This window comes from Epinephelus fuscoguttatus, linkage group LG3 (assembly GCF_011397635.1).
Source record: "Epinephelus fuscoguttatus linkage group LG3, E.fuscoguttatus.final_Chr_v1".
Taxonomy (NCBI): domain Eukaryota; kingdom Metazoa; phylum Chordata; class Actinopteri; order Perciformes; family Serranidae; genus Epinephelus; species Epinephelus fuscoguttatus.
Window position 1 is genome coordinate 3,605,026 of NC_064754.1, and position 12,808 is coordinate 3,617,833.

Sequence of the window (12,808 nt, forward strand, 5' to 3'; positions counted from 1 at the left end):
CAAAAAAAGGGATTTTGGAGATGAGTCTAAATTGTTCTTTTTCAGTAGCGGTGCAATAATGGCATGCTTGAGGGAAGAGGAGAAGACTCCTGATTGTAGGGAACTGTTAACAATATTGAACGTCATGTGACCGACAGTGGAATACACCTATAAGATCTGCACCTGCTTTCTGTGTGGGTTTCACTGTGGATCCAAAGCACCAACATCTCTCACACCCAATACTCATTCACTACTTGAAATTACTACTATTACCCACTACAGCTTAAATTTATAGTTTGTAATATTGTCTGCAGTATTGCACTGCACATGAAGTGTTGATTCCAACCACAGAACAGGATGTGTCAAACCGTTCATCCAACATTCTTGAAGTATGTTAAACTCATAGGTTAAACTGCAGGTAACCATAGCAATAATACTGATACTTAACTCTACAGTACCAGTTAACTTACTACTAGGCTTGAGGGCACACAGTACTGTAATATTCCCAAATGACTGACACACAGACAGAGCAGACGGATGCTGAGCCAAGCTTTAATCAGAAAGAACAGAACATCAGCAGGCTTGGTTTTACAGAAGTACAAAGTACAAGTTTGTAAGTACTAAAGATACTGAGCTTGATTTACATTTACCCTCCCTTTCTTCTTCTTTGTCTCAGTCATTACTCCCATTCACCTTCAGTGAATGTTTCCTCATCAGCTAAATGGCGTAAGCGGTCAATGCTCTGTGTCACTAATAGAAAGACACTGAGGTCACATATTCAGGTGAACTGGTTGCAACTCAGGCTTTAACACATTGAGACCAAGGGCCTAATTTGCAGATAAAACAAACCAAAGAAATACACTTTGCATTTTTTTTTCTTGATTGTGACACTGCGAATGAGCTACTTTTGTTTTCCATGTTTAACTATTTCAAATAACTCCATAGTACCAGCAAATGGGCTGGGACTTACTTGGATTAATGTCAACCTGGGAATTGGCTCAGACTATGGTATTGTTTGAACTCTATATTCACCCCAAGTCATTTTTGGCCTTTTCAAACCTAGAAGAGTCTCTTATTTTAATTGGCTTAATTTAGGCACATGTAAAAGCAATTCATAATGTTGAAATCACGGCTCAGAGGTGCTTGATGTTTGGTTGTTAAAAGAAACAAATTAAGAACAAGTAAAAAAGGAAAAAAGAGATCTGCCATTTTGCTTTGGCCCAACTAAAACACACTGGCTGTACTATTGTGGAATAGTTTGGGTTCATAAGCACCTGAAGGGAACTGTACAAAGCTCAGTACCTTTTGAGTGAATGAACTGTCTGCAGCAGCAGGTGTAAAAAACGGTCATTAGTCTGCTGACCATGATTAATTACTTCATGGGCTACAGTGAGCTTTCAGGGATAGGCTGATGATATTCTATATTTTGATTATTGTGAACAAATCCCGTGCAAAGACCAAAACCAACTATGTGTAAGTCAATCTCTAAATCACAGATGGGCATGAGTACTCTATTACAAGATTTGGACATCAGTATTAGTTCAACATATACAGTAATCACTGCCCAACCAACCAAATGTGAACATGACTTTTCTGTTTTTTATTTAACATGGATAAAATCTTATTGCACCATGGAGCCGTACGCAGCGCATTGCTTCGCTCAGCAGCTCTTTGCCCCACTGTCACTCGCTCTGTTTATCATGACACACTGGAGACTACTGCTGCAGGAATGTGAGCTCCAGAAACTTTCTTCCTAAAGACTTACATTGTAAAAAAAAAAAAAAGACATCTGTAAATCAGTGGATGAATATTTTTGAAAACGACTTGTTCTAATCCAACTGTTCGGTGTTGATGTGAGTTTGTTGGGAGTGTTAAATGACTTGGTTACAGATGTTAGCAGCTGCTGCAGTGTTATCGCATGCTAACCGTACAGTCTTTGAACTGACCAGGAGGAGTGTGGCTCGGAGATGGTCTTTCAGTGCTACATCTAACCGAGTGGTTCGTAAATTGTTTCTGTCATGCCCCCCTTCAGAAGCCCAAAAAAAAATCGAAACAATTTTTTGGCAATCATGTACACTAATTGCAGAAGCATCTAGTGAAAAAAAAAGATCCACGTTGAATTTTAATGAAATAAAGGTCAGCATGACAGTATCAGTAAACTCATTTGTTTATGTTGTCATTGAATCCATGGTTAGTTAAATAAATGGCTTTTTAAAATTTATTTATTTTATTTTTTTGCAAATACTCAAGTACAAATTCTTGAACATTAAAATTACTGAAAATGCCCATCCCTACTCTAAATATTTTCTGACTTCCTTAACCTGACTCTGGCCGCAGCCCTGGTGCTTGAAATCCACATTTGGTGCTCTCGTTAGTATTTGTGGCAGCGTGATGGTTTTTGTGGCATTTGGTCAAAATAAGCAGCAGTGTGTGTGTTCATGTTAATTGAGGAGCATGTCCCCCAATGCAATAGTGTGGCTCACTGATGTGTTTTTAGCAACAATGGAGCTCCGCTGTGGCACAGAGAAAGAAGATCTAGCACACTTGTTAGTAGATTCATACATTGCTTCTTTTGGTCTGACAATAAGAAAAATATTGAATACGACCAGGTTAATCTTTTTGAAAGTTAGAAAAAAAAAAAGGATCCTATTCAGTATCTGTGCCAAAACTCAGGCGTAATATAGATGCATAGGCAGTATAAAACGTCAGAACGGAGTCATGAAATCTATGAGAGATTTAAAAAAAAAAGCAAAATTTTATTGAGTGTAAGGTATTGTTTTGTCTCCGTCAGCTTCATTGGGCTGCTGCTTAGATTCTCAGGTAACAAGTTATGTTACCTGTATCATTGCAGTCCCCAACTACGCCTGCCTCGACGCTTACTCCGGCTTCTACCACCTCCTCTACGTTTACCGCGGCTTCTACCCATTCCCCATCCTTTACCTTTGCTTCTGCGTCCTCCTCGAGGCTTACCCCATCCTCTACCTCTGCCTCCTCTTTTTTGTTTGCGCCCTGTCCTAACCCTGCCGGCTTTTCCACGCCTGCCGCCTCGCCTGCGCTTGCCTCTTTTAAGCATACTTCGTCTCTTAACCTTGCCACCTCTTCCACGCCTTCTGACTCCTCTGCGCTTGCCACCTTTACGCTTGCGTTGTCTCCTAATCTTGCCACCTCTTCCACGCCTTCTGACTCCTCTGCGCTTGCCACCTTTACGCTTGCGTTGTCTTCCAATCTTGCCACCTCTTCCACGCCTTCTGACTCCTCTGCGCTTGCCACCTTTACGCTTGCGTTGTCTCCTAATCTTGCCACCTCTTCCACGCCTTCTGACTCCTCTGCGCTTGCCACCTTTACGCTTGCTTTGTCTCCTAACCTTGCCACCTTTTCCACGCCTGCCACGTCCTCTGCGCTTGCAGCCTCCTCTTCGCTTGCATTGTCTCCTAATCTTGCCACCTTTTCCATGTCTGCTGACTCCTGGTGCTGTTCCTTTACCTGGTGCTGTTCCTTCACCTGGTGCTATACCTTCACCTGGGGCTGTTCCTTCACCTGGTGCTGTTCCTTTACCTGGTGCTATACCTTCACCTGGGGCTGTTCCTTCACCTGGTGCTATACCTTCACCTGGGGCTGTTCCTTTACCTGGTGCTGTTCCTTCACCTGGTGCTGTTCCTTCACCTGGGGCTGTTCCTTCACCTGGTGCTATACTTTCACCTGGGGCTGTTCCTTCACCTGGTGCTATACCTTCACCTGGGGCTGTTCCTTCACCTGGTGCTATACCTTCACCTGGGGCTGTTCCTTTACCTGGTGCTGTTCCTTCACCTGGGGCTGTTCCTTCACCTGGGGCTGTTCCTTCACCTGGTGCTATACCTTCACCTGGTGCTGTTCCTTCACCTGGCACTATACCTTCACTTGGTGCTATTTCTTTGCCCGTGTCTGTGCCTGTTGGTGGGGTCGTAATTTGTTCCTCACCTACGCCCTGTTCTTGATTTGTTGGGGCATCGTTTGCAACACATGAGGGCGTAACATCTGCACCTGAGGAGCAGCTTGTGCACTGAAAAGGATCATTTCCAGGTTTATAACAACGGAAGATGTTGTCAAGCCCAAGTTTAGCTACCCCAAGTTGTTTAAAGGATTCAGCCAGTTGAGACTTGTTTGCGGTAGGAACATCAACTACTTTAGAAAACACAAATGCATAACCTTTCCAGTTCTGAATGACATCGTTTATCTTGCCAGTGATGTTGTCCTCATTGGCACTTGGGGACTCTTCAGAGTAGATGACGAGGAAATTACCCTGACTGCTGTTGATGAGGGGTTGCATGTTTTCTAGAACACGTGATAGTGCCTTTGAACCTGTTGCTGCCAATATCCTGGTGCCTTGGTACACTTCACCCTTTGAAACAGTTTGTTTCACTGTGTCTGCAGGGTCACCCTGAAAGACCTGCTGAAGATTATTTATGTCTTGGTCCTGTGGGATGTTCGCTGTCAGACTGAAGGTGTCACCTAGGTCATACCTGCCAAGGGAAAACATTGAATGAATATTGCAGTTTCAAGTTAATGTGTCAAAATAATAATATTCACAACAATTACAGAGGAGCAGTTGTTGGCAGTAAAAATCTTAAAGGGATAGTTTGACAGTAGGGTTGTACTGGGTACTCCACAGACAGTATATAATAAACAGTAGATGTCAGTTGGCACCTCCGCAGTATGGAGGAGCAGGCTGGGGACCGAAACTGAAGTTAAGCAATCTACTGCTGTGGAGGGGTCAGCAACAAAACGTATTTTAACCACCTAAAAAAGTCCCATCTGAAATAATCATTGTCAGTTTAAGTGTATGCTATGTGTAATGTCAGACTGTGATTTCTAACGGGAATATGAAGCCATTCTGTTCCTCTCTTCAAAGCCAGACTCCATTGAGAAAAACAGTGATTTTACATTGCTGAACACAAGAGCTGCTGGTCTACTGCTGCCTCGATCAGTTAGCTCGTTTGTACTGTTGTGTGACTTTGGTGTTTAAAATGGTTAGTTCAGATTCACCAAAGTCACACAATAACACAAACTAACTGATTGAAGCAGCAGTAGACCAGCAGCTCCTGTGTTCAGCAAGCTAAAATGACTGTTTTTCTGAAGAGAGCATAGATGGGGAAATAAAGTCATTCACGGCTTACCCCTTGAAAAGAGCTGTCTAGCGGAAAGGTGAAGATGGGAAAATACTCTCAATATAGCATACACTTAAACTTATATTGATTTTCCTTTAGGTGGCTAAAAAATATTTTGTCACTGCCCCCATTCACAGCAATACATTGCTTAACTTCGGTGTCTTACATGCCCGCTTCTCTAAACTGGGGGCATGCTGACTGTCATCTACAGTACTTTAGGTAGTACACTTGACTATGGATAAGTGTCTTAAACAACCCCACTACAAAATATCCAAACTATCCCTTTAAGTCACAGGCTCCCTTTAACAATGCTCATTAAGTAAGTGTGAGACAGAAAATCACGCAAGTAAATAAAAATAGAATTCAAGATATAAAATAGTACACTGGTAAGACAGGTAATTGCAAACGGAATAAACTGTATGAAATCAAGAAATATGATGATGCATATCGGTAATGAGAAGTTCTGCGGTGATGAAAGCAACAGGTAGTAAAACTGTAATAAAAGTGCATAACGGTGAAGTGACCATATAATGGTTCATGTGATAAAAAGAAAATACTGTAGATGGCAGTATAGATGGAAAGTTTCAATAGTTGAAGTGCTAATACACACAGTTCTCATACATTGATGAAATTTAAAAAACTGATCTGATGTAGTCCTCAACATTTTTGTCTCACAGAAGGTTCACATGGTCAGAGAGGAAGTTTAGTGACTGCACACAGAATCCGGGATACCACTGAGGGGCTTATAGTCACATTGGGTATGACTTTGTTTTAAATTATTGAAAATACTGCTGTAAAACAACTTGAAAATGTTCACAGAGACACTTGGGGACCTGCTGTACAAGAACAGTGTGGAGTTTGCCAATAACAGTTTGATTTTTTAACATAATTTTTTTAAAATTTGCCTGTGTAGACGTGAATGGAATACTGTAATGATTTTTGCATGTAATTATTCAAAATGATCCAATGAAAGAATTAGAAAGTATTAACTGAAGCAGACCCATGTATTTCAACAGGGAAAACAAGAAAACAAATAGAAATCTTCCTGTTTTAATCAACCTTTGTGGCCATTTCAGTATAGATCACCGAGTGTGCAAGGTGCACCTGAATGCACCATGAAGTTCCTGTTCCTGTGTCAGGGCAGCAGAGGACAGACGCAGTGTGACCGTAAATGACACCAAAATGTCATATACTCTGTATAGTTTTTATTACACGGCTATTTTGGTATGAACATTGTCGTGAGAGTTACTATTTACTATTATTATTTTTCTTATTCATTGCATATCAATCTTTTGCAATGTGTCGATTGTGCATGTTCCTATTGTGATGATCAAAATACAACTTATCGTTTAGCACCAATTAGTACCAGTGGTAGCAGAAGTAGTAGTAGAAAAGTCATCACTAAAGGCAGAGAGTGACAGTCTTTGTGGACTCACTCCTTCTTGATGCCTTCTATGACACTGGTGAGCCAGTTCTGGTCCACAGCAGCCGAACTTCGTCCAGTAGACAGAAACAAGGCTAGCACCACGGCCGTCCAGCACAGGCCAGCCATCTGCACACACGTCAGGTTAAATAGCAGAGCGGGTTTGTCACGTAGCTGATTATAAGCAATGACAGTAGAAAGAACTAAACCAACAAACTTAAAATGTGGATTCCAAAGAAATAATTTACAGCCAGCAGTCAGGCAGACGAGTCCGCTGCTGCTCTTCTTAGCCCACTGAACACAATGTTCAATTATATTAAGAGAACTAGCTCATATAAACATAAATAACTCACCTTTATCGCTGTTGCCAGCAGGATGTGCTGGTTCTAACACCCACTGAAATTACACAAATAGGCATTGTTATGTGTATTTCTAGAAATGTCGATATTCTGTTAACAAGCTTTTTAGAAATCCTACTGAATCCTAGTGACTCGTGCAACTCATTGCTAGGTAGGGTAAAACTAGATTGAACGTGTGAACTCAGTACAGACAACTTCTAGCTTGCAAGACGGTTTATTCTACGACCAACAATACAACAAACAATAGCATGTGCATGATCAAAACTTTGTGCTCATCTTGGTCTCCAGTCCCTCCCAGTCACCTGCCACCTGTCCTGGTGAGCTCACCTGTACGCCTCTCTGCCCCCATACGCTACTCAGTGCTTCTCAAATTTGAGAACTTGATACTTTTTGTTTTCTTACATTAAACCGTCTTATTGAGTCTCTGACTGTTAGTCAGCAAAAAAAATCATGCTGAAGATGTAACCTGGTGCTGTAGGAAATAGTGATTGGTCTTTGTCCACTATTCTCTGATGTTTTCAATATAAATTGAATTAAAAATCATAAAAATTATCAGGAGATTCATCAACATTGAACATAATCATCAGTTGCAGACAGAATGAAAATGTACACCCTTTTTTTGCATGTACCTTCTTTGGTGGAGAGAGATGTCTGACAGATGCTCTGAAGATTTCCTGTGTTGGAAGGGAAGGTGCTGCTGCAGTGAAGTCAGAGGGAATGCATATTTTCTTTATAGAGAACATAGCCAAACCCCACACCCCTTATTATATTTTAATTTATACATGTCTGTCAAAATGTAGGAAGAGGAAGATCAGAGAAAGAGGTATGGTATGACTACAATGTGGTTTGAGAGGTTAAAAGAGGATGAGATAATTCAACTTTGCGTTAAGATTCGTCTGTTGTCCGACTACAGTTCCTCTGTTCAAGAATTAACTGTCAGGCTCTTCTCAGTCGCTTTCAGCATACATAACACAGTGCAGAGAACAAATTTACAGGACCACAACATGTAAGGGGTAATGTATAGTGAGCCGGTGACTGCGCAGCGGAGGGGTTCCATTCCCCTGAAGGGAGTTATTTAAACTGTCACCGGCTCACTATACATTATCCCTTTAGAACATGGCTTACTACCAAAACATCCAGTGATGTAACACAAAATAATGACAAAAGCATGTTTTATTGATTTAAAATTTGCAAAACGAAATGTGTCTGTACTCTGTATCCATGGCAACGGCAGCCTAATGATTATTAATATTGAATTCACCCTTCGCTAAGGCCCGCCCCTCTTAGTTACGGTTGCTAAGTCCGACAAACTTTCGGTTTCGGAGCTAGGCTGGCATGGCGCTCCCATTGTCGCTAACTGCACTCCCTGGAGAAATACTTTCAGAATTCTACAATATGCATTTGAAGGATATATTCAGGATGTCAGACTGACACAGCAACGAAATCAAGGTAACACAGTGTGTGCAGATGAACAGTGTTTAGCTTCACCCTCGTGACACTCCCAGTACCCAGACTGGCAGCTGGACTGTCAGGGGGCTGCAGAAGAAATCAAATAATGTTCATCTGCGCACAATGCGTTGACACACAGCTGGTTGGATATCAGCAAAGTTCCCCTGCTTCCCTTCACTGGTTCCTGTACAGCAGGGTCGGTCTTTGTTTCACTGTTATAATCATTAAAAAGCAAAAACAGCATGTGTATACATTCAGTAGGCTATATCTTCAGTAGCTAGCTAGCTAACCCTACACTTTTCAGGGTTTGATTTTGGTTTTGGAACAGGGAAGAAAAGTATATCTTTTTCCAACCTCTCCAGGTAACGAGTATCATTAATACACGACGTGCCCCAGGCACAACATTTAGCTCCAAATCCACAAAACCAGCCTGAAAATGAAGGAAATCTGAAACGACTGCATTAGAGCGGTGTTGTTGTTGGACCCTGGTCTGAGCCGACCCGATGCTACGTTATGATTGGCCAGTCTGCATCCGGGGACGGGACATAGCGAACGTTTCCTATTTGGCCTGTGTGGACGAACGATAACTGATTTTGATGCTCCTCAGTCTAAGGCCGTTGCTATGGCGTCCCTAGCAATGGAGCAGCAGCGCAACGGTGATACCTCAAGAAATAAACACCACAGAATTTAGTTGATTGACCAATCAGAATCAAGTATTTAAGAGCGCTATGTTCTAAAAAACTGTATGGATAATGGACAAAGCTACTCTGACACTCTGACTTTGGCATTTCAGCTGTCGCCATCTCTGTTTGTTTTTTTAAACCAGAAGAGACCGTATTTGGGTAAGAGTCCAGAGCTGTAGAGGAGTGAGGGGTGGATCTGGCTTAGAAGCCAAAGACACTATCAGCAGACAACCTGTCACTTAAAATGGCCCGTACATAATTATGCATAACTTTAACATTTAATAAAATGTTAACTGGTGAGTTCTATAAAAATTCAGCCCTATACAGTTGTCATGAAGGGGTGAAATTAGCTATAGAGACCAAACCTGTTTTTTGTTCCAGGCTATACATTTTTTATTGACTTGCTTCTGGAGCCAGCCTCAAGTAGCCATCAAGAGAACTGCAATTTTCAGCATTCAGTGTTGGCTTCATCTTTCAACCTCGGAGGTTGCCGCTTGGACGATAGAGATAAAGATACAAAGTTAGCTCGGGCTGCTCAATTAATCAGTTAATAATCACAGTCACAATTTTGGCTTCCCACAGTTAAATGAACGTGATTGACTGTGATATTGATGTTAAAAATACAAGCTTGGCTCACAGAAAACTCTGCTGCATGTCAAATCAAGCACTTCCTTAACTAACAGCAGTCTGCACTTTTTAAGAGCTGTCTGCTGCACACGCACCCTGCAGCTTGAGAGAAACTTTTCTGAATGTTTCAACAGTAGATGAGCAAAAATCATTTGTCATCAACTGTTATCATCTGTTGTTTGGACACAGGAGAGAACAAATTATGCGCAAAGAGTGAATGAGATGTGTCTGTGCCGCAAAGCAACACAACTCACTTGTTAAACCACCTGATAAAACACCACAATCTGCTATAGCATGAAGAACGCATGAAGGCAAAGTAGAATAACGTCACTAATGTTGCTGTGCCATAACCACCGACCCCCGACCTTGACCAGTGTCAACTCAGACAGTCTTAACAGCAACACTGCGGTGTGTCACAGTCCTGTGGCCACTGTAAGAAAAAAATGTATGAAGCGGATACATATCTGTGGAAGATGCACTGACTCCAGGTGAAGAAGAATCTTATTGTAAGTCTTTATTTTGATTCAAGATTTGTTATTTAGCAGGAATGTAGCACAATATGAAGTAAAAGCAGTCCTCTGTTGGTTAAATCTTGGGTAAAATGTTTTGGTACAGTTTTATTCATATTTAGTTACTAAAAGATGCACTGTTAATAAAAACTAATTTTGATGTTAAGATTTGTACATTGACAGGAATGCAGTACAACATGGAGGTAAAAGCAGCGCTCTGTTAATTCAAATGTGACAGTGTAGTAAAATATTTTGTCACTAAAAATAAAGAATTAATGTGATAAATAATGGTGATCTCAGTATTAATCAGAAATAATCGTGATTCTCATTTTGACCATAATCGTGCAGCCCTACAGTTAACGAGGATGAGTGAGCTAAACAACAAACTATCTATATGCAGGTCAGATTTTAGACATCAGTGCTGGAGGCAAAACAAAATGCAGGAAATAACACCTTTGCAGAAAAACTCCTCTCCTGAGAGTTCATGTAAAAAACCATCAAACTATCTCTCGATTGACAGAAAATCTGTTACATTTAATTAATCAAGTGCTAAATATTGCTGCATTTCTTTGTGTTATGTGAAAGCAAACTGAACATCTTTGGCTTTGTGACTGTAGGTCTGACAAAACAAGCAGGACGTCACCTGTTGCTGTGGGAAATTGTGATTGACATTCTTGACGCTATATTTTTTTCTTCCCTGTGATTTGGCACAAAAAGCAAAACTCACAGCACCTTCCGTGACATCAGTGTGTGAGCACAGTCATGCTGTAGCTCAGTCTCCAGAGAGGATCGTATTTACAAAACAATGCGTTATGTTTTGTCATCTATCCCCGGAGACGTTCATTAAGATGTAAATGGTTATTAAACTGGATGTGACCTTTATGCCAAAGAAGATAATAATAATGACAAACTTTATTTGTATGGCATCACAGTTACAAAGTGCTTTATGCGACAAATAAAATAGTACACACCATCAAGATAAAATCAGCAATAAGAACATTATAGGCTAAGACCAGATAAAGCAGTGTAATTAAAATAATAATAATAATACAATTTATAAAAGAAGGATAAAAACTAGTCGTACTCGTACTCGTCATCCTCCGCTTATCCGGGTCCAGGTCGTGGCAGCAGCCTGAGCAAAGAAGCCCAGACAGTGCTCTCCCCAGCCACTTCCGTCAGCTCTTCTGAGGGAACCCCGAGGCGTTCCCAGGCCAGCCAGGCGATGTAATCCCTCCAGCGTGTCCTGGGGCGGCCCCGAGGTCTCCTCCCGGTTGGACATGCCCGAAACACCTCCCAGGAGAGGCGTCCGGAAGGCATCCTTACCAGATGCCCAAACCACCTCAACTGGCTCCTCTCGATGTGGAGGAGCAGCGGCTCTACTCCAAGTCCCTCCCGGATGTCCGAGCTCCTCACCCTATCCCTAAGGCTGAGCCCAGCCACCCTGTGGAGGAAACTCATTTCGGCCGCTTGTACTCGCGATCTCGTTCTTTCGGTCACTACCCAAAGCTTGTGACCATAGGTGAGGGTTGGAACGTAGATCAACTGGTAAATCGAGAGCTTCGCTTTCTGGCTAAACTCCCTCTTCACCACAACAGACCGGTTAAGTGCCTGCATCACTGCTGACGCCGCCCCAATCCGCCTTTCAATCTCCCGCTCCATCCTACCCTCACTCGTGAACAAGATCCCGAGATACTTAAACTCCTCCACCTAAGGCAGGACCTCCCCCCCGACCTGGAGAGGGCAATCCACCCTTTTCCGGCTGAGGACCATGGCCTCAGACTTGGAGGTGCTGATTCTCATCCCAGCCGCTTCACACTCAGCTGTGAACTGTCCCAGCAAGAGCTGGAGTCACTGTTCAATGGGGCTAGGAGAACCACGTCATCCGCAAAAAGCAGGGACGAGATCCTCCCGTCACTGAACCTGACACCCTCCACCACTCGGCTACGCCTAGAAATTCTGTCCATGAAAGTTATGAACAAAACCGGTGACAAAGGGCAGCCCTGGCGGAGTCCAACCCTTCCCAGGAACAGGTCCGACTTACTGCTGGCCACGTGAACCAGACTCGCGCTCCTTCGGTACAGGGACTGGATGGCCCTTAGCACGGGGCCACCAACCCCACAATCCCAGAGCACCCCCCATAGGATGAAGGATACAGTTTTAGACACACAAAAAAGCCTTCCTATAAAAGTATGTTTTGACAAGTGTTTTAAATGAAGACACTGAATGTGCCAACCTAAGTTCCTCACATAAGGAGTTCCACAGCTGTGGGGCTCTAACGGAAAATTTCCAGGGTGCTACCCGAGGAGTGCAGGCAGCACCCAGGCTCATGAATAATTCTATAATGTATGTTAGAGCAAGGCCATGTAGAGCTTCAAAAGTTATAAGTAAAAGTTTCAAATCAATTCAACACTTCACAGGTAGCCAGTGTAGTGTTGCAAGGATGGGAGTTTCATGGTTTTATCTTTTTTAATTAGTATAGTCTGTCAGACGGGTTTTTCTGTGAGTTTTGCCTAGATGTGCCTTTGAGCAACAGCCCACAACTCCTTCAATGGGAACAAACTGTAGCAGCAATCCCACACTGTTGTGTGAGCTCGCTGATAGCTTAGTCATGAAGACGTTTAGATAAGATGAAGAC

The 12,808-nt window shown here is 42.4% G+C and overlaps 1 protein-coding gene across 31 annotated transcripts; it reads right to left on the bottom strand.

Annotated features, from left to right (window-relative positions):
• Nucleotides 1–517: 517 nt before the first annotated feature.
• LOC125886358 (translation initiation factor IF-2-like) lies at nt 518–7,643 on the bottom strand. Of its 31 annotated transcripts, none has more exons than XM_049572530.1 (6): nt 7,535–7,643; nt 6,900–6,942; nt 6,560–6,675; nt 3,787–4,478; nt 3,625–3,660; nt 518–3,516 (listed from the first exon to the last, which is right to left on the bottom strand). In XM_049572530.1, the coding sequence occupies exons 3-6, from the start codon at nt 6,673–6,675 to the stop codon at nt 2,822–2,824; spliced, it is 1,539 nt and encodes a 512-aa protein (XP_049428487.1). In that variant the 5' UTR covers nt 6,900–6,942; nt 7,535–7,643; the 3' UTR covers nt 518–2,821. The 31 variants fall into 31 exon arrangements, with proteins under 31 accessions (XP_049428487.1, XP_049428486.1, XP_049428484.1 ...); XM_049572529.1 differs by having other exon boundaries at nt 518–3,534; XM_049572527.1 differs by having other exon boundaries at nt 518–3,570; nt 3,607–3,642; nt 3,769–4,478.
• Between the last annotated feature and the right edge of the window lie 5,165 nt (nt 7,644–12,808).